Genomic DNA, 25,999 nt, shown 5'->3' with positions numbered 1-25,999 from the left:
ATTCAAGCAGCTCACAGAAATCAATGACTATTTCCCACAAGAAGCGTGAAACAGTGATGCTCCAAATAAAAACACTGCCAAAATTACAGTATCCTTCAAAACCAAAGTGGACAGACAGCAGTAATGCAAAATCTCAAGTATTTGGTGGCTTAGAGCAAATGTAATCTTTCCTGATGCTCTGTTCTTACATTTCCCATATGAAGGCAAAGATACCTCCTCCTATATGTTTTAATAAACTAGAGATCTATCTTTAGCCAGCACTGATCTCTTGATTTGTACTTAGTACTGCGCTTCTACTGACAACTCACTGTCCACGCATGTGAATTATTTCTAGAATGTGAAGTCAAAGAAAAGTATTTTTCCCAACACTGAGAATTAACAGAACTAGCATTTATATCAGATTTTTCTCTAAAACTAATGTGCTATACAGCATCTTATTTTGGTGCTAAACTATAGTAAACTATTCTAATATATAAATTTGTGAAAAGGCAATATTACTTTACAATGAAACATGATACTGGATAACTTAAAATAAATTCAAGGGGAATTAAAAACTAAATACAAAAATACATTTTTAACTTAAAAAACACAGGGTGATATTAAAAAAATAACCTTGGCAAAATTTTTAACAGGTTATAATAAGAAAAATTTATCAAATAAAAAATGTTTGACCACGAGGATCTATGTCTTGTCCCAGGAGGTGAAGCCACCGTTGCGGATGCCAGCATCTGATGAGGGAAGGCATCCTGCAAGTGCCTCAAGGAACTATCCTGATAGTGCCCATATCACTTCGGACGCTGATGGCTGAAGGCCCAAGGACTTGGCTTTCTCTTGAACATACAGGGGACCAGGATAGAGTTCCTGGATCCTTACTTGGCTAGGCCCAGCCTTGGCTGTTGCAGGCATTTGAGAAGGAATATCTATACATTTTAAAGAAAAAAAAAGTCCATAAGAAGATATTGGCATGACATATTCTCCAAAAGACAACCTGCTGGTTGTATCCTTGAAATTTCTTAAGTCAATAAAACATCACTCACATAGACTGACAAATTCAAAAGACATTAAAAAAAGTTAAAAAATAGGAATATGCACAAATGTTAAAAAGAAACTACAATTAGTGTTATATCAAAATTCAATTCCATGATATTAAATCAAGAATTTTTAAAACTTGATACTACCAAGTGTTAATACGTGAGAAATGAAAGCAACTACCCAATGATTGTGAAAAAATAAACTGATCCAGTTCTTTGATAAGACAACTTGTATTAAAGTGGAAGTGACACATGTTATTTTCTAGTAATTCTACTCTAGTATATATTTTTTAAAGAATCATTTATTAAATAAAATCAGAGAGAAACATAAGGATGTGGTTCTTTGTAAGATTTATTTTAAAAAAGTCTAAGGCAACTTTAGCAAAATATAATTCTCACGTTTCTTAGCTGGCATAATGACAATGTCACAGTGGTATCATCTAACAGTGAACTTCTATCTCGGCCTTGTCCAAAGCTTTCACCATCTTCAAAGAGAAAGCTGAAAAGTGATTTTAAAAATAATTATTACACTGAGCACAAGTATCCAATACAGCTTTCCAGAAATTAAAATCTATTCTTAACTGACATTTTTATATTTTCTAAATTTACTAAAACAAACAAATCTCATGAATTTCATAGACAGGATTCTAAGAATATGATATTTTCCTCCTTTCATTGAGAAAAGAAGTAAATTTTAGATGATTTGTTAATTCAAAAGTGTAACTTGTAGTCAAAACTTCTCCAAATAACTCAAATTTTTAGGTATCTTAATGGGTATAAATGCAGCATAAAACTATAACACATTCCAGAAACATAAGGATGCTATTTATAAGTCTATTCATGCAGATTCAACACTAAAATTACTCTTCCCAAAATATCCAAATGTTCTCTCAAAAAAGTTGAAAAGCAAGGAAAAACACATTTGATTGCAACTTTTGCGGAGAAAAGAATACTGGGATAACAAACATGAAATTTGCTTAGATTTTTTGATTAAGAATCTACATGTCCTTCAAATTACTGCTTGTCTGACTTTTCCAAAGTGGTATCTTTAGTTTTTTATTTAACTTAATGATGAGTGATATAACTAAAGTACTTAAAAATTAGTCTAAAAGGGAAAAAATAGAAGAAAATTAATGGTTTATACAAATAATCCAAAAATTAAACTGAAGAAAAGTATTATGGGCACACTATTTCTATACCTATTTGCATGATTAAATCTAAGCCCCAAGTTCTAAAATCGAGTATTTTTTTATTCATTGTTTTAATTTTATAAAATAGAGACTAACATCTCCTCCCCACTGCAGGCTTACTCCCCAAATGGAGGAAAAAAAAAGGGCTGCGACCATGCTAACACTGGAAGTAGGAATTCCATCCATGTCTTCCACATGAGTGACAGGAACCCAATGACTTGAGTCACAGCAAGCTTTCTCTCAGGATCTTCCCTGGCAGTTAGCTGAAGTCAGAAAACTGAGCTGCGAATTGAACTCACTATGTACCATGATACAGGAAGCAGGCATCTTAACTGTTAAGCGCCTACTCCTCTTGTCTTGTTTCAAGAAAAGTTTTCCTTACTTGGGAAGTGTGCAGATAGGTGGCTTGGATCGAATGATCTCCTTGTTGACAAGCTCTTTTTCCAAATCACCTCCAGCCAAACACCAAAGGTAATAAACTTCTTCAATAGATCTTTCTGCCAGATAATCACTGTTTATATCTATTAATGGCAAAGTGAGAAGAATCATAGCAATTAAACTTTGTTTTCATTAAAATCCAAAAAGTACTAACAGCTTGCATTCTGTTAAAAACAAAAGTACAAACATGAACAGACTTATTACTGGTTCTGGGTGTAAGGAGTTTGAAGTTACCATTACCTCTGAACAAATAAAAAGCTAACCAGTCTGAAAAATCAACACTTCTTTGATCTGTAAGCAATCTCCAAAATTAGAGAGACAGAAAAATGCAGGAGCCATGGCAAACTACAGCAGAGGTTCATCAGCAGAAAATGTCTCAGCAATCAGTGTTTGGGCAGTAAAACTTAAAACATAACTGACCAGTTGTTGACAGTTCAGGATGGACAAATCTGAGAGCTAAAATCTGCAGAGGGATCTACTGTCGGGGGGACAACAACACTTCTGTGAGTTTTCTCTCTAGGTCTGTTGTCGGGAGAGACTAATTAAAGGAAAGCGTTGTGTGACCCTGGCAGACAGATAGCAAGGGAAATACTCCACTACAGACAGCTCTGAAGCAGGGAGAAGGAAAGCACTGTCTACTCCAATGAGTAGGTCTCAATATCTTAATGAGCCTGTCTGGTCTGCTTTGCTCCCAGGTACATCCTGCCCTGAGGTAAGAGAATGCTTAGAATGGTCTGGAGTTGGGTGTTTTCTTTCTCTCACATGAACAGATGCCATGACTGGCAGATCCTGACTCGTCTTGTGCAGTAATTTAAATGTTCCTTGATAAAAACAATATTCTACTAAAAGTGGATTATACAACTCTCTTGAGTGAAATCAGATATCACATTGTTTGGGTGCCCAAACTTGTCAATTCTAGACCCATTCCTGCATTCAAGAAAAAAGGTTGCAAACAGTTACAGTGCCTTTGCTGCCTAGGAAAACACTTTAATTCCAGTTTTTTTTTTTTTTTTTTTAATTGAGAAGCCTAATGGACCTCCGATAGGCTTGCCAGATAATGTCTTTTTTTTTTTTATTAGCCAACCTATTTTATTGTATTGTTGTTGACAATCTTTACATAGTTAATTACGGTTAAAGAACAACAACAACAACAACAAAAAATAAAAAAAGGCTCAGGGGGATAGGGAAGTGGGCAATACTATTATGTCCATATTGTTTCCATCTTGTATCTGAGGTAAAGGGGGATATTGAGGGAGAAGCCCTACCCAGTTTCCCAGCCACGCCAAGTCCCGGATGTGGGGCATGCTCTGAGATATTTGCTCAAGTGGTTTTAATAGCTCTCCAGTTATGAATCACTGCCAGTTTCGCTCGATGAGGTCGTCCACTGATTGATATGGTCCATCATAAAGTCTCCGTTTGCCCCATATTTCGCTGCCAACATATAGCTGAGATGAATGATTGATCTGCTCTGTCTTCTGTCTTTTCTAGGTTAGAGTTCTGAGTCCAGCAGTTCGATTGGGGAGATCTCCAAAGATACTTTGAGGTATTCCCAGATTAGTTTCTTGTATGTTCTAGCAAGCACAGGGCCCGGCACAGTCCATCACCCAGATCAGCTGGTGGTTGCAGTTGCTGTGTTGGTTCTGTTTTCGGTCCCGAGTTTGCACTGGAACCAATGGGTGTTGCAGTCCAGTCTGGTTCGGCCCTTACATCAACCAGTGGGAGCTGCAGCCTAGTCGGGACGACCCACAATAACCCCCACCAGGCCTGCCCCCCTACCCTGGTTTGCCAGTATGTGTAGCAGAAGACCAGTCTGTCCCCCATCCCATTTGGCTCTGGTACTTGTCAATGGGTATTAAAGCTTAGTTCTATCTAACCAACTCAACCATCCAGCCCTCACAGATGTTGTTGAGTGCCTCTCTATCTAGCCATCCCAGCTCCCGTCCTAGTTTTCATGCCCTCCCACGGGAATAGTGACCCAAGAAGGGGGAACCCACTTTTTCCCTCCCAGGTCTCTCTGTCCCGGTTTATGCACTCTTTAGGTGGTCCTGTGATTTGACTTGTAATTCTGTTTTTTTTAACCTTGATGTACAACCGACTTTTTTTTCTTTTTTTTTTTTTTTTACAACTGACTGACTCTATAGCCAACTCCAGTACACATGCTGTAGTGAAAAACGCTGAAAAACACAAAGTCTGGAATTCTTTACTCTTTATGTTGGTGATGAGAATTGGAATTCTTGCATTTTACATTGGGAAAAGAATACGGCAGGGGAAAAAAAAAGCAATTGGTTGACAACTGATACAAAGTGTCCCATCTTTCTAATTTCAAGGTAATGGCCACCTTTTCTGAAAGGTTTATCTTGTCCTCATACCTAATTAGGTATTCCTTCTGCTATGCTTCAGCGCATTACGTCATTCTTCAAACTGTTTCAGATTCTGAACTTTCCGAATAGGGATACTAACCTGTATTGTTTTGTAAAGGTTTTATTTTAATTGCAAACTCAGATATACAGAGAGTAGGAGATACAAAGGAAGATTTTCTTTCTGTTGATTCACTCTCCAAGTGGCCACAACAGCCAGAGCTGCGCTGAAGAGGCCAGGAGCCTCTTCCGGGTTTCCCACATGGCTGCAGGGTCCCAAGGCTTTGGGCTGTCCTCCACTGCTTTCCCAGGCCAAAAAGAGGGATCTGAATGGGAAGCAGGGCCACTAGGATTAGAATCGGCACCCATATGGGATCCCGGTGCATGCAAGGCAAGGACTTTATATGCTAGGCTACAGCGCTGGGCCCACCTGTATCTTTATACCATGCAGAACACAATGGTATGGAATTTATATCAATAATAATATTTTTTAGAGAAATGAATAATAAATTACATACAGTATCAGTAACCTAAGGTTAAAAGATTAAAGTATTCATTCAGCTGCACGTAGAGCAGTTTAGAATCATCTTCCACTTTCCAATTATTTATCCAATTGTGCATTTAAAATAATTTTTTTCACATTTATTTATTTTTATTGGAAAGGTAGATATACAGAGAGGAGGAGAGACAGAGAGGAAGATCTTCTATCTGATGGTTCACTCCCCAAGTGGCAGCAACAGCCAGAGCTGAGCTGATCCGAAGCCAGGAGCAAGGAGCTCTTTCAGGTCTCCCACACGGGTGCAGGGTCCCAAAGCTCTGGGCCGTCCCCGACTGCTTTCCCCAGGCCACAAGCAGGGAGCTGGATGGGAAGTGGAGCTGCCGGGATTAGAACCAGTGCCCATATGGGATCCCGGTACATTCAGGCGAGGACTTTAAATGCTATGCTATCACGCCGGGCCCCTTAAAATAATTTTTTAAAGATTTATTTGAAAGAGCTGTGTGTGTGTATGTATATGTGTGTGTGTGCGTGTGTGTGTGTGTATGTGTGTGTGTGTGTTTATATATATATATATAAAAAAAATATATATATATATAAATATATAAATAGAAAGAGAGAGAGACAGAGAGATAATGTTTCATCTGCTGGCTTATTTCCCAAATGGCTGCAATGGCCAGAGCTGGGTGCATCTGAAGCCAGGAAGTCAGGAACGTTTAGGTCTTCCACACTGCTGCAGAGGTCAAGCACTGTGGACATCCCCTGCTGCCTTCTAGGCACATCAGCAGGGAGTTGGATTGAAGTGGAGCAGCCAGGACTCCAACGGGCACCCAAAATGAGATGCCACCGCTGTGGACAGTGGTTTACCCGCTATGCCACAGAGCTGGTCCCAATAATTTCTTCTATTTTTTATGATTTTTAAGAATTTAAAATAAAGTGAACAGATTTCATATATTTCATAGGTATGTTCTATGAAAATAATCCTGCTTCTCTCACTCCCCATTCCCCACTCTCAATCTTTTTTCATTCCTTTCTATTATTCTTTAAATTTTTTGCAGACATAACTTGAGTTCATTCTATAACCATGTTTAATTCACCCCTAACCAGTAAAAAAGCAGGAAGACCGGAGTACAAACAAGGGCCAAACAGACCTATCGCAGGGAATTGTTTCATTCCTACACCTTTTTGTTTTTGCTTTTTTTTCTATATGAACTGCCACGTGACAGAGAAAACGTATTTATCATTTTGTGCCTGGTTTAGTTCACTAAGTACATTGAAACTAGGATGATGAAACTTACATTAAAAACCTGGCCCATATTATAATATAAATTTTATTTATCATTACCTTTACACAATTGACTGATGTCCTCAGGTAAAGTTAGGTCAGCACATCTCAGAGAAGATGAAAACAGCCCGGCAGGTTTGACAAAAGGGGTGTATAAAGGCAACACTTCACTGAACACTTCGTCCTTCATCAATTCAGCCGGAGTGGGCCTTAAGAAACACGTGCAAAATACAGTTTATATGTGACACTTATAAATAATGCTTCTAGAAAAATGGTACACATTCAAGGGTAAAGTTATGTCTTAAGTACCTCTTTAGCACAGAAAATAATTACGCTGTATACAGCAGAAGTCTCTATAAAACAGCCAAACAATTGCGAGAAATACCAAGTTTTTTATCGTATTCCTCTGTACTCCATGATCTACCAAAAATCATTCTGTAACAGCTCTTATATCTTTTACTTATATCCTGACTAGCATACTTTTACACTATGCAATCTCATAAATATGTAAATTGATACCTTTTAGGGTTCCTCACTACCCTTTAATGTGGGATATGTTCATCCAAAGCTATGACTTTTAATGCCGTTACATTACTTAGTATGTCTTGCTAAAGCTGTCTTTTCTATATTAGAACATATCATTTTATTTTTCTAAAAGATTGATTTTATTTATTTTAAAGGTAGAATTACAGAGTGAGGTCTTCCCATTCCTTGGTTCATTTCTCGATTGGCCACAGTGGTCAGGGCTGGACCAGAAAAAACGTCAAGAGCTAGAAGTGTCTTCCAGGTCTCACACACGGGGATACAGGGACGCAAGCACTGAGTCAGCCTAGCTTTCCCACGCCATTAGCAGGGAGCTCGATTAGAACTGAAGCAACCAAGATTCAAAATGCTGTCCATATGGGTGCTGCATCCAAGGGTGGTGGTGTTACCCTCTGTGCCACAATGTGCCATATTATTTTTAGACATTATATATTCAGGAAATTTAGGGATATCTTTATGGCTCAAAGTCACATCATTAAATTAAAGCAAATTAATAAAATCTCAAAGAAATTTTTATCAGCATTTTTAAATTTGCCTCACCATTTATGCTAAAATACATATTGTTAATAAACTTTTGTTTTTATTTTTATCATAGTATCATTGAATCCAGGAATGTCTACGCTTGGTAGGCTAGCTGCTTTCGACGCCAAGGCAGGAAAGTAATCTAGCAAATGTTTTTGGCATGTTAATTTTCTGACCATGGTTTAATTATTTAATACTTTTCTTTATTAACAAAATTTAAAATCTTAAATTACTCATGATACAGATGTGAATTATGTACTACTACATATGTAAACATCTTTGACCTGTATTGCAATAATATATAGAATCAACATATAAAGTATCTCAATGTAGTCTTAAACCTTTAATAAAACCAACCTCTTAGAAGGATGGAAAGTAAGGCACTTTTTTAAAAGATCTATCACATTTTCAGGAAGCTCCTGGTAAAGGAAAAGAGAAACATGGTTTAAATGATCCACTTAAAAATGCACTTCATGCAGATGCTTGTTACTCTGGCAGATTTTGATTTTACAAAAATCCTTTAATTTAATTTAAATTTGAATTAATTTATTGCTCTGTAAAAGCAAATACCTAAAGAGAAATGAGGATAGCTTTCAGGTAACATGCTGCTTGATCACAAATATGTAAAATAAAGCAGACTTTCAATAAGGAGCCAAAGTTTAAATGGGTAGTTTCCAAAATATTGGTGTTCAAATTTAAGGGCATGCAGTCAGTTTTCCCTGCATGGAAGGGTGTAAGCCCCTTATGAAACGGCTTCACTTAGCATCTTTCCAGATGCGCTGTGAGGACACAGCATTCCTTCCGTCCACTATGCACTTCTTACCAGAAAGCCGAGGCTGTCATTAGTTTGTCCTTGGACTTGCCGTCCTCCAGAAATGTGAGAAAATATATCTTTATCCTATCAATAATTAGTTTAACACATTTTGATGGGCAAAAAACATATGAAGTAAGACACAGAAAAACAAACCTTTATAATGTCCAGACAACCATGCTCTTCAGCCAGAACTGTTACAGTGTCATCTACACAATCTATAAAACAGAAAAAACTATAGGAATAAATACTTTAAAAGTAGTCTATTAAGCTATCAGAAAACAAATTGTGACCAAAAATTTTTTAAATGGTGATGTGCAGTTTGGGAGCTTGGAAACTTGGAACTTTGTTAACACCCCTTAGCTGTTTTGATAAAAAGGAGGAACCTCAAACACAAAAAAATAATCGAATCATAGAAACCGATAGTAGCTTTAGTAGTAAGATTAAGAGCTTTTTCTCTGCCTGACTCACTCTCAAAATGGCCACAATGGCTGGGTTGGGCCAAGCTGAAGCCAGGACTCAGGAACTATGGCTGGATCTCCCATATAGGTGCAGAGGCCCAAGGCCTTGGCCCATCCTCCACTGCTTTTCCAGGCATGTTAGCAGCAAGCTGGATCTGAAGTGTAGCACCTGGGGCTCATACTGGCACCAGTAAGGGACATTGGTGCCACAGGCTGTGCCAGCCTCTCAAATGTCTTTTAGTTCTATTTTCCACAAGGCTTCTGAAGTTTCGTTGTGTGTGTGTGTGTGTGTAACTTTTAAAGAAGGCTTTAATATTTTTTCATGATTATAAGACTAATTTTATTAAATGCAATCTGAACAATGTGAACACATTCTCTAGCAATTTAAAATGTAACTTTACCCCCTACATACATTTAGGAATATTTAATTCTCCTTAATAGCTATTTCAAACTTTGTAATTAAATGTGGTAAGTCTGATAAACTGTATACAATTCTGTTTGGAATTTAGTATTATTTAATCTTTATTTGAACCTTTTTGTTCATAGTCTTAATCAGAAACTCTCTTCATCTGGACATTAATATGTCATCACTCTACAGAAAGTGCTCTGTTGCTATTTTTCTCCATTATCACATATATACTCATTTAGATATATAATTTTTGATTAATTTTAATAGCAAATGTTTATCTTTAGATACAGAAAAATATATAAATGTGTTCTAAGAAAAAAATAAACATTCATCTTGTACTGTTACCCATATATGATTTATTGCAAATGAAAAACAATCTAAAGTTAAGGTGTATCATTTGAAGGTAAACTGCTACAAAGAAGTACAGTTTCATATTTCATGCTCTTTCCAATTAAGTTTACTTTGCTAAATCATGAAGTTAAACTTATTGTCATTCAGGTTAAAATCATGGAGTGAAGGAAACAGATTTTGTTGCAATATTTTGGAAGGCATTTCCTTAGTCATCATTTTAATGCTCACAAATGATCTTCAGAAATGAAGATTATATTTCACAAAGATCTTATTTCACAATTTCACATTTCAACGTCCATCGTCACTAAAGTCACTAATGATTATATTTACACTTGAAACATAATGTTATATGACACTTACCCAGAGACAGTAAAAATTTTAGTCTTTCAGAAATATCAAAGCTCTGAAATACTTTTCTTCCCTAAATAAAATGGAAAAAGAAATTTTTAGTATTTACAGCCTTTTTTTTTTCCACAACTAATTCTTTTTTTTTTTTCTCCTTAGCTAACTCTTTTATATACCTTAGTTTACCTCCGAAAGTGCTGTTGGATCTTTAATGTCAGCTCCAGTAAAGAAAAATTATTGATGAATAATATCTTTAAAGTGCTTTAAAACAGTTATAACTAAATATTTAGTATATAACTGAGCATCACTACATCTTAGTTTGATATCACACATCACTCGGTTTTGAGATCCACACATGGTTGGATACCTGGAGGTATCCTAGGCCACCAGGACTTTATTTCATTAATGCCTCCTGGGCAGGAGCCATATTACCCTTTCATCTTCTCAACCAATTACTCTACATATCATGATTCAGACAATCTGTTGTCTGCACTGAGAAACATTTCATAATACTCCTTCCCATGAAAACTTCAGACAGATATCCTTTGTGTTTCTATGGTATCGCTTTATTTTTAAAGCCGTATCTTATAACTGGTGCCTTATTAGTTTGTTTCAACGGCTGCTTGGCATACAGTCCATAGTCAACCACACTCCCAACAATTAGGTACGGAACAATGATTGTTTGCCAAGTTGGCTTCTTCTGCACCAACTCGGGAAACTACTTAACCACCTCAAACCTGATCTTCATTCATAAAGCTGGGCTATTAAGAATGCTGACTGTACAGCTTGTGGTAAGGGTCCCCATTTAGTTAAATATGAACATCTGAATTGCTTACTATTCAACTGCCCTGTGACAACACATAAACACACAATAGAGTTAACTACATCACCATCAATGCATTGGATACACACTTGTCTATTCTTCAACTTGGGTTATCCCAATTAACAGTAGTATTTTTGTTGTTCTACCAATATTCTGTGCATGTTTTATTTCACCATAATAATTAAATGCCAAACTTCAGGAGTTCCAGAATTCAAAGATTCAAAATTATTTTCTCTTCTTTCTATTGCTTGTGCATTGCTAAATATTGTCATTTTAATTTTCATTCTTCATAATACAATGTCTTTTTTTCTCACTGCTAGGTTTTAAGATTTTATCTTTAAAATCAATAACTACAATAGGGTTTACCAAAGATGGCTTTCCCTGTAGGTAAGAGCGCTTACCCACTATTATGCTACATACGGTGCTTATCCTCTCTGTACTCAATTTCGTTATCTGCATAGAGAATTCCATCAACTTTATAAGGCTAATGTCACAATTGGAATAACACGCATAGAGAATATAGAAAGCTTCTGCCTCTTGGCAAATGCTTAATACATATTTATTACCTATTAATTTCATTAGTGACTGCTTGCTAAATTTACTGTAACATTTCCAGGTATTTGTATTCTTTCTGTTTGTATGTTTTTATGCTTCATATTTGGTTTTTTTTGTTTGTTTTGTTTTAAAGATTTATTTATTTTATTACAAAGTCGGATATACAGAGAGGAAGATCTTCCGTCCAATGATTCACTCCCCAAGTGAGCCACAACAGGCCGGTGCTGCGCTGATCCGATGCCGGGACCAGGAACCTCTTCCGGCTCTCCCACTCGGGTGCAGGGTCCCAAGGTTTTGGGGCCGTACTCGACTGCTTTCCCAGGCCACAAGCAGGGAGCTGGATGGGAAGTGGAGCTGCTGGGATTAGAACCGGTGCCCATATGGGATCCTGGGACGTTCAAGGTGAGGACTTTAGCCGCTAGGCCACACCGCTGGGCCCCTATGCTTCATATTTGAAAGTCAGTTCATCTAACTGGAGATTTTTACTATCTTTGGCATTTCTGTAAGATATTTTTAGGACTTCTGAATTTAACTTCTTTGTTCCTTAAAGTTTATGTTGTCAATTTCCTTATCTCACTGAGGCAAATTCTAGAAGTAATTCGCTAAATCTACTCCTAATTTGCCCAGTTTCCTTTGGCTCATCTACTAGGCTCCTTATTTTAATAAGTGGATTTCTTTTCTTAAAACTCTGACTCTTAATACATTCATTAACTTCTCTTGTTCCATGTTATCTATAATTGCTCCATGAATGGGATTGTTTCCCTCAGATTATAAATAACATATTTATTATAAAGTCCTTCTAGTGGTGTCAATTATACCAAGTGTTCCTTTAAAAAATGTTTATTTATTTTACTGCAAAGAATTACAGACCAACAGGAAGGAAACAGAGATCTTCCACCCCTTGGTTCACTGCCTAAATGATCCCAAGATAGGAGCCAGCATTCTCCACGCTCTCACACCTGTGTGCAGAGTCCAAGAAGCTGGTCTATCCTCCACTGCTTTTCCAGGCCTTTAGCAGAGTGTACCAGAGGTGGAGCAGCTGTGGACACAAACCAAGACCCATATAGGATGCCAGTGCCATAGCTGGAAGATTAGCTTGATATGTCGCTAAGCCAGCCCTTATTTAGGTGTCTGTTATTTCTTAAATATGCACATCTTTTCAACTCCATGTTTTGGAATGTGGAATCTTACACTGACAGAGTGGCTGTGCTGACTCTGGAGATGACAAGTGCCAGATACAAAGGATATCTGGGGCAGGTCTTGTTAAAAAGCATACAAACAATTCAGATCTTACAGGAAATGTAAGAAAAAAGAAGAGGTAAAGGTATTTAAGAAGGAAAGAACTCCTGAGGACAGAGAATCATGAATATAAATAAATATGTGCACATACATATACACAATATATATACACATGTGTGCAAAAATTATAAGCAATTTTAGTGTGGATATTCCTGAACCTGTTTCTAATCAGGAAAAGTGTATTTTTACATGTGCTAAAATGTAAATATTCCTACTTACCTGGATAATATTTATACTTAGTAAATTTTATAATTATTAAAGTATAAACATTTCTAGAGCTATAATATGCAAACTATAATTAAACAGGATTTTTTAATAAGTCAGAGAATTAAGCCATTCCCCATCTTATCAATTTCCACAGCAAAAAGGTATTACTAAAGAACAATCTCTAAAAAGAACATGCTAGAAACATATTTTAACAATATTTCCTTATACATACCACGCAAAGCTCAAATAAAATGATTCCAAGAGACCACACATCTGATTTGGGGCCAGAAGGCAATGGTTTTTCACTTGGCACATGATCAGTTGTTTTAGAAATTCCTTGTGCAATCACCTCTGGTGCCAAGTATGATGGATACCTACATGGAGGGGTATATTAAAATAAGGAATAATTACTATAAACTTCAATGGAGAAAAGTAGTAGTATGGGATTTTCACTATCAGTATTATAAGATCTATGTAACTGTTCCGTTTAATTAACAACCGTTGTGAGGGAAACTTTTAAACTAATCATCCAAACGCAGGCCTTTACATCTAGGCATCAAGTGTTAATATACATGAGCTTCAAAAAGTTTCAAAACCATTACATGTCTCTAACAATAGTACTTCCTTTGCTTTTCTGTTTCAACTTGTTGCCTTTTTTGTAGTCATTCCCATGTTTTCCTCCTTCTCTAACTGCCTTTCATCTCTCTTTTTTCTTCTTTTTTCTAGGATTACTTATTTGTTTGACAGTCAGAGAGAGAGAGAGAGAGAGAGGAGATCTTCCATCCTTTGGTTTTCTCCCTTGATGGCCCAGTGGCCAGGGCTACGCCAGGCTCAAACCAGGAGTTTTATCCAAGTCTCCTGTGTGGCTGGCAGGTGCCCACGCACTTGGACCATCTTCCACTTCTCTCCCAGGTACGTTAGTAGGGAGCTGAATTGCAGGCAGCGCAGCATGGACTGAAACATGTGCATTACTGAATGTAGGCATTGCAGGTGATACCCTACAGGTTAGGCCTCAATGCCAGCCCCTGTCTTTTCTTTTCTCAATTCTCAATTATTATTGACAGCACACTTTCTTGGGGACAATATGCATTTCTGGCAACCCATATGGATGCTAATTACTGTCCCAGCCACTCACTCCTAATCCAGTTCCCTACTAACAGCACGGAAAAAGAAGGCCGAAGACCTCAGGACCCTGCTACCTACACGGAAGACCTAGAAGAAGCCCCTCGACCCTAGCTTTGGCCGTGCCCAGCCTCGCCCTAATGCTGCAGCCATCTGGAGAGCGATTCAGCTGATGGGTAATCTCTGTCTCTCCCACTCTCTCTGGCCTTTTTTTTTTTTTTTTAAGATTTATTTATTTTCATTGGAAAGGCAGGTATATAGAGAGGAGGAGAGACAGAGAGGAAGATCTTCCGTCTGATGGTTCATTCCCCAAGTGAGCTCAATGGCTGGAGCTGAGCCAATCCGAAGCCAGGAGCCAGGAGCTCTTCCAGGTTTCCCACGCAGGTGCAGGGTCCCAAGGCTTTGCAATGCTGCACAAAATACTATGTATAGTAAAAATGTGGGCCAATAGACACCCTCATGCATCGCTGGTGAGAGTACAAATTAAATGGCTACAACTCCTCCCGGGGACAGCTTGGTGTGATGTAACAAATGCCAACAACTTATGTGCTTATAACAAGACTTCTAAGACATCAACTTGCATGTGTGCATATGTTTGAAGGGAATGGAATATTTATGTTCACTTCAGCACTGTTTCTACCAACAAATAAATGGAATTCCTAAAATGTCCCTTGGCCATTTGATCCAATAAAACTAAGTGTGTTATGAACACAATGAAATTATTGACATTTTTCCCAAAAGGGTGAGGGGGCACTCTGTACTTAAATGATAATATGTAAAATAATCATCAAGTGAAAAGCAAATGATCCAGAGCAGAGTATTTTCTACCGGGAGGGTACAGGGGATTGTCAGTTGACAGGCAAACAGAAATAGGACAGATACTTCATTTGCATAGTTTTACAGCTTTGAATTCCTGCTGTTCTGTGAATACTGTTTTGAGAGATAATGCATACTTTTAAAAAAAGATTTATTTATTTAAAAGGGCCAGAGAGGGCCCAGTGTGATAGGCTCGTAGTTAAAGTCCTTGCCTTGCACGTGTCAGCATCCCGTATAGGCGCCGGTTCTAAGCCCGGCAGCCCTGCTTCCCATCCAGATCCCTGCTTTTGGCCTGGGAAAGCAATCGAAGAACGGCCCAAAGCCTTGGCACCCTGCATCTGTGTGGGAGACCTGGAAGAGGCTCGGGGCTCCTGACTTCGGATTGGCTCAGCTCCAGCCATTGCAGTCACTTTCGGGAGTGGACCATCAAATGGAAGATCTTCCTCTCTGTCTCTCCTCCTCTCTATATATCTGACTTTCCAAAAAATTAAAGAGTAGCTGTGGCTAGTCGTTGGTGGATCCGGGCCTTCCTGGCCTATGCCTCAGGTCGTGAGGAAATAGCACACTGAGCCCTGGAAACCGGCAGGGAGCTTTGCACACTGAGCCCCCGCTTTGACCTGCTGGCTGACAGGCGGGGACTGAGCTACACATCCTGTTTTCCTCTGCTCACAGTGGGGACATGAGGTTGCTGTGGTCACAGCTCAGCCTCGCAGAGTGCTCTTTTTAGGCAGGACTGTACACAACTGACCTTTAAGTTGACTGGTGGCTATAGGGGTGGGGCGGGGCACAGACCCAATCAGGTTACTGCTACTAATGCTCCGGGCTTCCTGTTTATTACCGCGTATGTAAACTTCACTATCAGACTCAGTAGACAGACCGGTGGACTCCTGGTCATCTCCTTTCTCCAGTGGCCTTTTGTGGGGCCTCCATTGCCTTACCTTGGGATCTTCTAGGACTGTGGAAAGCGGCCTCAAGCAGCCCCATGTTTAGAGATCTACTAGGACTCAAATCAGAAAATAGGCTTCCCCTGGCTAAGATTTACTACAGTGAAGTGGTATTGGATGCACGGTTGAATAATAAGGGAAAAAGGAAGATGTCTTTGTGTGGGTACAGTAGTACTTGCTTGTCGGTTAGCTGACAGCCACAGAAATGTTGTTCTGTACTGCACTCAATCTGATTGGAGGATGAGAGTTTAAAAACCCAGTTGTGGCCCAGCGCAGTAGCATACTGGCTAAGTTCTTGCCTTGTATCTGCTGGGATCCCATATTGGCACTGGTTCATGTCCTGGCTGCTCCACTAACCTGTCCAGCTCCCTGTTTGTAGCCAAGCAGGCAGCAGAGACAGCCCAAAGCCTTGGGACCCGGCACACACATGGGAGACCTGGAAGAATCTCCTGGCTTTGGATCGACTCAGTTCTGGCCACTGCGGCCACTTGTGGAGTGAACCAGCAGATGGAAGATCTTTCTGTCTCTCCTCTTCATAAATCTGACTTTCCAACAAAAATAAATAAATCTTTAAAACAAACAAAAACCTGACTTCAGCAGGTGGTGCAGTGGCTCCTGGAGTGCACCTGAAGCTACTGTCACCAAGCTCGGACAATAACGACGCCTCCCAACATCCTACACTTGGGTCCAGTGTGATCTCTCCTGCACTCTGCAGCATCCTGAGGAACCTGCATGCATCCTTCTGTCTGCTCTCTCCTTCCTATCAGGGATCACAGAGAACACACTCCTCCCCAAGCAACAAAAACACAGCAGGATTTACGTTCTCATTACGGAAAAGAAGTCCATTAAAACGTCATTGTAAGGAATAGGTGTTTGGCCCACAGTGCTGTTTATGGTGTCAATTTATGAATAAGAAGTTCTTCAAATTTTGAAAATGTGTGTGAAAAATTTCTAGGAACAGCTTAGTGGAAGAAGCCCTGGGCTTATGGCTATAATACCTTTGTTTTTTAATTTCAGTTGTATCACTTTATATGTGCTTTGAGTACCTTCATTTATTAAAGAATAATAATATGACTGAAGCTTTAGAAAAATGGAAGATCTTGTCATCATCACTATGATTTATCTGAAAAACTATCTTTTTCCTGTTTTTCAGTACATCTAATCTAAAAATAACAGTCTAAGCAATAAAATGAAGTAAAATTTATGGGTTAATTTTTCTATTAAAACCTTCTGACAGAAATACAGAGGTAGCCCTTGCTCCAAAACCTCCAAGTTTCCTTTTCAGCAAAGAAAAATTAATAAAAACAGTAAGTCTTAGACTTGTTCTTGATGTACGTAATCCTTTTAAATATCCTTCCCTTCTTTAGCATAGCATTTTTAACACTCAAAGAAAATTACCAGAACTTTGCTATGAGTATGACTCGTGAGATAAATATAAATGGCTTTCATCATCTGTTTGATGTTTTAACAAGGTATTAAGCTACTGGCCAACTGAAAGGAATGTCCAATTTCTAACTCTTTACAATATTCTGAAACACATGGTAACATTTTACTTTGTTGTTCCTTAATATTTGTCTTTTGAATCAACTGCAAGCTTCTGCTGGTGTAAATATTTTCTTTTATGCCATAGCTGTTTGATCACTTTATTTTTCCTGGATAATATTTCACATTTTGCTCTTTGATACTTTCTGGTAAGACCTGTTGGGTCTAAGACTTCAAAGTAAGCCAGACCAAATGGTAAAACAAGATCAATTTATCCAACCATTTTAAACTCAAGTGTAGATCTTCAAACTGTTCAATATATTTAAAGAAAAATACCCTCTTTCTTCATTCATCACTAAAGCACCTTCAAGTAAAAGAAAAAAAAATTAAGTTTGGTTTAAATTATGTTTTTGCAATTTTCTCTTAGACAAACTGATTTGGAAAGAAGGAAGATGCTTACCTATCACACTTTCCCCAGCCTTTCAAAGTTACTTTGAGAGGCAAGCATTACATATGGTAAAGACTGAACAAATTGCTTGGGATGCAGTTAGGACAGAGCCAGGGATGCTGGAGTCCGGCTCAGGTACCTGCTAGTCCTGCTTCCACTTGAGCTTCAGTCTCGCAAACATATGATGTGAGAGCCAGCAGGTGACAGCTCAAACGGCAGGGCCACTGTCACCCACATGGGATACCTGGCTGGCATTAAGGACACCTGACTTCCCCTTGCCCCAGCTCTGGCTATCCACATCACTCTTGGAAGGACCCAGTAGTAAGATCTCTGTTTACTTAATAAAATGAGCAGAGGGTGAAAATTTACTGTGTTCTTGGGGTTTTTAAAATAAGAAATTACAGGCTGTCCTAACACAGTGCCATTCTTACACTTATGAAAAAAACTGAGTTTTGCTCAGCACTGGAAAAGCTGTAAGATTATGTTTTTATGTGTGCAAAACAGTAAATTTTCCAAATCAGAAATGAACTTCAGAACAGGAACAATTTTTTTTAATATATTCATCACACAGAAAAGTGCTTAGTGAGTGTTTCTTTACTGAATGCAACTTAAGGTTATTAGGTATACATAACTAATAAAAACTTTAGGTAGGAAGTAATCTACAATCTGAATTTTTAAGATAAAATGGGAGTTTGTGGGCCTAGTGCGGTAGCCTAGTGGCTAAAGTTCTCGCCTTACATGGACTGGGATCCCATATGGGTACTGGTTCGTGTTCCAGCTGCTACACTTTCCATCCAGCTCCCTGCCTGTGGCCTTGGAAAGCAGTCAAGGATGGCCCAAAGCCTTGGGACCCTGCACTCATGTGGGAGACCCGGAAGAAGCTCCTGGCTCCTGGCTTCGGTTCCAGCTGTTGTGGCTACCTGGAAAGTGAAATTAGCAAACAGAAGATCTTCCTGTCTGTCTCTCCTCTTCTCTGTACATCTAACTTTCCAATAAAAAATAAATAAATCTTAATAAAAAGGAGGCATGTAAATTAAGCTTTAAAAGTCTAAGTAAACTTGGAAGCAATGTATTACATAAGAAACATATTCCGTGTCTCACTATTGTCAGTATGATGTAACAGAATTCACCGTAGGATGCCCAAAAAGCAAATTGGAAATGGTCCTATTTAAAAATAACACACACTTCAAGTTCTGGAGTAGTAGTGTCCAGTGGGTATAAACAATGTTAAACCCAGAACACGGGTTTTTAAATGTTTGTACCATAAAGAAATGTTAATCATCAAAAAAATATATATGCTTATCCTCTCTGGGACATTGCACAGTGTATACCATACATGGTAAAATTACGTGGTAGCCAATAAATATGTATAATTTTTATCTGTATGCTAACAATTCTTTTAGGTAAAAATTTTAAATGCAAAAACATAGATCAGATTTTTACAAAAGCATGATTAAGTCTTCTGGGACGGGGAATGAGAATTTTAATTTCTTCATTATGATAATTATTGTGAGATTATGTGAGAAAACGCTTTAGGACACAAACTGAAGCATTTAAGAATAAATGGTTATAATGTGTGTAAGTAATTCTGCAAAAAAGTATCATACCAGGTTTGCAATATAGTCACTGAAAAAAAATAAGGCAAAAATAGAAAAACTAACTTCTGGAAGTCTAAAAGAAGACAGGGATTCTTTGTACTTTTTTTTGGTAACTTTTATATATCTAAAACAATGTCAGTTTAAATATTCAAAGAAGAATTATAGGAATTATATTATGGAAATGTTTATAAGTGACAAGAATTAATAAAAGCAATATCAATATCAAAATCATCTATTTGAGTATAGCATGAAATACCCCCCTTCTTTTTATGGTAACTAATCATCTATTTCTGAAAGGCAGAGTGACAGAGAGCAAGAGAGACAGAGATCTTTCAGCCCCTGGTTCATTGCTGAACTGCTCACAGACGCTGTGGTTGGACCAAGCAGAAGTCAGGAGCCCAAGATTTCATTCAGGCTTACACAGGAGTGGCAGGGACAGAAACAGACCATCGCTGCACCTCCCAGGCCCATGAGCAGGAAGCTGAGCTGGAAATCATGTAGCCAGGACGCCCGGCCGAGGCTGCGAGCAGCATACCCAGCAGCCTACCCGACAGAACCACAAATCCTGCCCTCAACCTCTTTTCCTTTCCAGGAGGGCAAGGGATATATGGAATTCCATATGAGAAATGATTCAATAGATGCCTCTGAACTCACACAAGTAGTTCTCAGTATGGAATTTCTTCGAATGATATTCACAAGTTGAATCTTAATATGTGACATTGCCTTAAAGAACTGGGAATTAAACATAAAGCATTTAATTAAAAATAATGTAAAGGTGCTGCTTTTCAGTCTGTTTATTACACATACATTATCATTAATGTAGTATCTGATTACATTTCTTGCCTTAAATCAATTTAATTATAATGAAATACAGTTTACTATAAAGTATTAGGAGGTTTAAATATTGGCAGGGAGACCAATAATCTGTTGGCCTGTCAATTCAATCAAAGATTCATAACAGAAGAAACTCACTGTGTACTCTTTAAAAAAGTATGTGGAAAAACAACATGTGAAATGCTTTTATGCCAAAATCAACATAGTTTTTTTAGTGTTACAAAAGGTTACAAAATGAAGGACAGAATTCAAAACAGATTAAAACCTCCTTACCCGATTGGAAAATCAACATCGTCCCCATGAGCTGTCATATGATAAAGTCCAAATTTAGCCAATTTAATATGTCCCTAGGACAGAAAAAAGAGAAATCACAATAAATGTATATCTGACAAGAAAAAAACTATCGTATTTAAAAAGTAGGGTAATTGTTATATACTCAGATACAATATTTTATTAAAATACCAATATGTAAAATTTCCTAAATACCATGATTTTAGCAAAAATCCGCACTACTAAGTCTGATTTACATTCACTAAAAGTATAAACATGTAAATGTGTAAGCACATATATACATACTATATACATAAAGGAAAACTACATTTTTTCTCTATTAGAAAAGTGTTATTCATGTGGGAGACAGGAACACGGAGGAAGAAAGAGATGAAGAGCCTCTCAGGGTGTCCCCAGGCCCCCCAGGACGGCAGGGCCTTAGCCGCTCGAGTCGCCATGGCTGACTCCCAGGGTCTGCATTAGCAGAAAGCTCAATTTTGCAGCTGGAGTCAGGAGTGCTAAACCAGACAATACAATGCGACACATGAGTTTTCTTTTATAAAATATTTATTTACTTGAAAGGCAGAGTTAATGACAGAGAGAGAAAGGAGGAAGAGAGGGAGAGGCTTTCCATTCACTGGGTCACTTCCCCAAGTAGCCCAAATGGCCTCGCACAGCCCTGCAGCCGGGAGCCCCAATCTTCTGAGTTATCCATGTGAGTGCAGGGGAACAAACTCTTGAGCCATTTCCCACTACTTTCCCAGGAACATCAGAGGGGAGTGGGCTTGGAAAAGGAGCAGTCATCATCCATACAGGATACTGTTACTGTCCAATCACCCAACTGGGAAACCAGCACTGCTGGCAGTAGCTTAACATGCTATTCCACAGTGCCACAAGAACATTTCGAACCAATGTCTTAAATGCTGGGCTAAATGCCTAATTTAACAGATCGCATTTTTCTTCAACAATTTTCATGCATATTATCTAGGCTTTTGGCAATGTAAAAGGGTAGATATATTTTCGTTTGTTCTATATCCCTGATTAGACATGTTTTGGGAAAGTTTTTATGCAGAAATGTTTTTCAAGAACTTGGAAGTCCAATAATAATGTAACTGAAGTGTGACATGGAGTTCTTAATGTCAAAAGATAAGTGAAAAATTTATCAAGATTTTTGGAAGCCTGCTAGGTTTCTAATTATTTTCATATACTTTGAGATTACTAGTAATTATTTATTATAAATTTGGGGATCTTAATAAAAGTCAAATATGTTATTTCAGATTTTTCTATTTTAGCTATTTAATGCTTTAAAACAGTAAGTCAATTTTAAAATTAATTTGTCTTCAGCTCAAGAACTTTATTGCTCAGCACTATAAACCAATTCTATCTCACTTCAAATAAATTTAGACTGGTTACAAAATGGTACCTCACCGCTATAAACCTGAAATTATTAAGCACAGTTACTCTCTTTGTGACTTTTTTAATACCACGGGGTAACTACAGTGAATATTAAAAGACTCAGAAAAAAACAGAATTCTACTAAGAGATCCCCCACCAAAACTTTTAAAATGATAGCATAGCTACTTCTAAAAATAAACAATCTATTTATACACTTGAAAGAAACACTATCTTCTTATTAATCCTACCTGAAATTTCCAAGTAGAGAAACAGCATCCCAATAGCAAATAAGATAACTTGAAGAGGACAGACAGAAGGAAAATAAAGAGGGAAACACAAACGCAGGCGTACTTAGGACAGTGATGCTCTTTGTAAACAGAGCAGATTTCTTAAAATGAGAGCAAACTCAGAGGTTGGGAAGCCAGAAGGCACATGCTTTAGCACAAAAAAGAGTGGAATAGAAAGTGAAGTTAGAAAATGAGTATAAAATCAGTCTTTCTTAAGAACTGTCCAGGTGACTAACAGATTCTAAATAATTAAATATTCTTATTGCTTTCCACAATATCAAGTACATAATTTTCATACATGCATTTCATTATGAACATGTTAAATTGCTTTATTATTTATTGTTCCTCTGATAAAATAAATGGGTCCAATTTAACAGCTTTCAATTTCAAGCAATATACAAATGCTTATTATATTATTTGACAATTACCTTTTGGTCCAACAGGATATTATGAGGGGACAGTGCTCGGTGTACAATACCATGTTTGTTCATGTACTGCAAGCCCTGAAGAACTTCAAATGCAATGCACAAAACCTTTGAATAGCTGGGGAAAGTCCAATATATATTAAAACGTATAATCTTATTTAAAGAGTGAAAAGCAGTCTAATAAAAACATTCAGAATTGCACTTTCATTACGCTTTGCCACTGACAGCAGAATGTGTATGTATTTCCTAAACTACCCACCTATAGTTTTCAAATTTCTGAAAGCAACAGAAATTATCTTTCAAAAGATCTTACGGGTTTCTAAAAGCAATTATAATACAAAATAGAACACGGAAAATTAGGACTTTAATGCAGATAGATATCAATAATTATATAAATATTAATGATCTATATTCGTCAAAACATAAGCATTGCCAAGGATGGAGGGAGGGGCAGGAAAGCATTCACTGTGAAGGAGTGTCAGGACATTCCGTGGGACAAGGGACTGACTTCATTTCTCATACTTACTTGAATATACATCATACAAGGTGAATTTGAAACTATGTAAACTGCATCTCAATAAACCCAAGTTTAAGAAATACTGAGTTGAATTAAATTTATCCTAAAAAGAGTTACTGCAAATTAACCCCGTCCTTTAAATTAAAACCATAAGAAATAAACAGAGATGGCAAGTCAGTGTCTCCTTCCCCTCTCTCTGTGGCCTGACTGCAGACACCGGCACCCATGCTAGCGGCTGTCTCCTTCCCCTCTCTCTGTGGCCTGACTGCAGAGACCGGCACCCGTGCCAGCGGCTGCTTCCAGCTCATCGGGAAGCCAGAATTCTACTTAACACAATTAACTCCTCGCTGCATGAAATGATGTAAATAATTTTTAGTCTTCTCATTCTGCTTCTATAACTTCTGATTTTCATTCATTATATTGTTTTCACATGATCTCATTTTATATATGAACTAAAAGAAACGTATGGTCCTTTCTTGGAGACTAAGTGTATGATATGTAGAGATTAAGTGCTAAGGAGACACTAAAGCAGGAACGGTAAGAGCAGGACCTGAAATGACAGAACAGTCCTTAGTGGCCAACAGCGCATCCACTGTTCTGGTGTACATGCAGCAAGTCAGCAAAAGCTAGAGCAGCAGGAGCTCTTCCGTGTAAGACCTTTCACTCCACAGTAAGGAGAAAGGAGAAATGACCATCACATCACCCTATGAGGATGAATAAATGCTAGGATTTTGCGTAAAAGCTTAGTTAACAATGACAAAAATGTGCACATGATAAAAATGTAAACTTCTAATTCCTTAAAAATAAAGAAAAGCCTGCTTTGAGAGTGATTAAAATAAACACAGAAGCTAGCACTATACCATCTTTGGCTCCATGAGTCAATTTTAAAATAATAAATCAACTTTAATTTCTTGGGCTCTAGTTCTCTGTGGGTCCCTCACCCAATCACTGCTGCTGGCCCCATTTCTCCAGTTTCCACAAAAATCTTAGAAATGGTTGCCATACTCAGCTGTGACACTAGGGGGCCTCAGCTACCTACTCCTTCAATACTTCAATATAAACATTTCTGTCATGGAATGAAAGCCAAAACTTCAGAGGGTTTTTTGTTTTGTTTATGGCTTTTTTTCCATTATACCCTGCTCCAAAATCGCCAAACACAGAAGAATGCGCGTTCTGCTTTCAACACTGTGCTTTTTCTAATTTATTGTAAGATACTGGACATGAAACTTACATGTCAAAAAACACAGCCATGTTAAAAAGCTGCTGAAAAGTGTACACACCAAAATAAAATCTTAAAAATTTAAACACATCAAGACAGTAGAAACTATACCATACACTTTAAAAAAAAAAAAGATTTATTTACTTGAAAGTCAGAGTTAGAGACAGAGAGATCTTCCAATCAGCAGAAAAGCCAAATGGCTGCCAACGCCAGGTTTGGGGAGGCCAAACCCAGGGTCTGAGGCTTCTTCTGGATCCCTCATGTGAGTCTGGGCCTAAGCACCTGAAACATCTTTTGCCGCTTTGCCAGGTGAGTTAATAGGAGCCAGAACAGAAGCTGGCACCCAACTGGGATGCTGGGGCCACAGCTTTACCACTAACAGACTTAGAACTCTGAAGTTTCAATTATACAGTAAATCAGACTTTCTTCTCTATTATCTTGTACTCTTAGGGTTTACTATAAACACTTAATTTAAAAGAAATTAAATAATGCTATTTCAAATACTGAGCAGGAAGAATCAGTATTTGTGGAATTTTATGTACTCCTTTCTAAGCTCTATTCCTTAATACTTCCAAGTATTTTTACCACGAAACAGAACTTCCATGTGAGAATTATGGTTATCGTGTTAATAGTGAGACCTAACTGCTAACCCAGAAAATGTAAACTGTATTTCAAATCAGAAAATATTCTCTTCTTTTTTTTCTTATTCTCTTCCTTTTGAAGTGCCCCATTCATATTGTTATTCCAGAGACCAGGCAGGTAACATTTTCTCTGTCATCTTTGCTCCTAACAAATGCATTTAAGAAATCTGTATGGCACCAAACTGTGCCTGGAAAATGTGTACTATGAAAAAACAGCCTGTATTTCAAATGTTCTTGACGCCAAAATAAAGCTATCTATAATTCCAATTTTCTAATAACTTTTTAAAGTCTCCTTTTATAGGGTCACCGAAAGTAGCTCTCCAAACAGCCTGATACACTTCAGAAATTCTTATACTGCCAGATGATAAGGCAACATATTTTTTTATGTTCAAACACATTGTTAGATGCACAGTCTAACTGCTAGTCTAAACTGCATGGTTAGACCCTGTGGATTTCAAGAGGAACACGAAGAATGCTTCTCCACAATGAATACTACAGTGTAGTTGGAAAGACAGACTTATTCCTCCTTTTTGTTTTGTCTTAAAAAAATTTATGATACTGCTAAGCCTAAATCAGCCTAAGACATCATAAATCCTAAGAAAAAAATTAAAAATTAGAAATACACTCTACATAGAAATAAATACAGATTTTAGGCATGAATCAGCCAACATATTTGGATTTTGAGCATGGCTTAAAAAGAATTTTCAAATCTCCTAGGTTATACAGTCTTACATGATCTGTTTAACATTTTCCAAATCAATTCTAAAGAAACTTACTGTGTGCTTCTGCAACAATCATCCCCAAAGCATACAGAACTGTTGGATTATCTAACTTCACATGATAACATCAATCAAATCCCAGTGAATATTCCCAAGCAG

The 25,999-nt window shown here is 37.8% G+C and overlaps 1 protein-coding gene across 3 annotated transcripts in view; it reads right to left on the bottom strand.

The window, feature by feature from the left end:
• Positions 1-25,999, bottom strand: part of TBCK (TBC1 domain containing kinase) — a 184,275-nt gene that overhangs the window by 124,380 nt on the left and 33,896 nt on the right. For all 3 annotated transcript variants that reach the window (XM_058666970.1, XM_058666971.1, XM_058666972.1), the window contains 9 exons: positions 22,748-22,862; positions 20,641-20,714; positions 13,356-13,497; positions 10,255-10,315; positions 8,830-8,891; positions 8,220-8,281; positions 6,858-7,006; positions 2,604-2,742; positions 1,431-1,530 (listed from right to left, as the gene is read on the bottom strand). In XM_058666970.1, the coding sequence (XP_058522953.1) occupies positions 1,431-1,530; positions 2,604-2,742; positions 6,858-7,006; positions 8,220-8,281; positions 8,830-8,891; positions 10,255-10,315; positions 13,356-13,497; positions 20,641-20,714; positions 22,748-22,862 (904 nt within the window). The remainder of the gene's footprint in view (positions 1-1,430; positions 1,531-2,603; positions 2,743-6,857; positions 7,007-8,219; positions 8,282-8,829; positions 8,892-10,254; positions 10,316-13,355; positions 13,498-20,640; positions 20,715-22,747; positions 22,863-25,999) is intronic.

This window comes from Ochotona princeps, chromosome 7 (genome assembly GCF_030435755.1).
Source record: "Ochotona princeps isolate mOchPri1 chromosome 7, mOchPri1.hap1, whole genome shotgun sequence".
NCBI lineage: Eukaryota > Metazoa > Chordata > Mammalia > Lagomorpha > Ochotonidae > Ochotona > Ochotona princeps.
The sequence above is the reverse complement of the archived record's forward strand: the minus strand, read 5'-3'. Positions and strand labels throughout refer to the sequence as shown.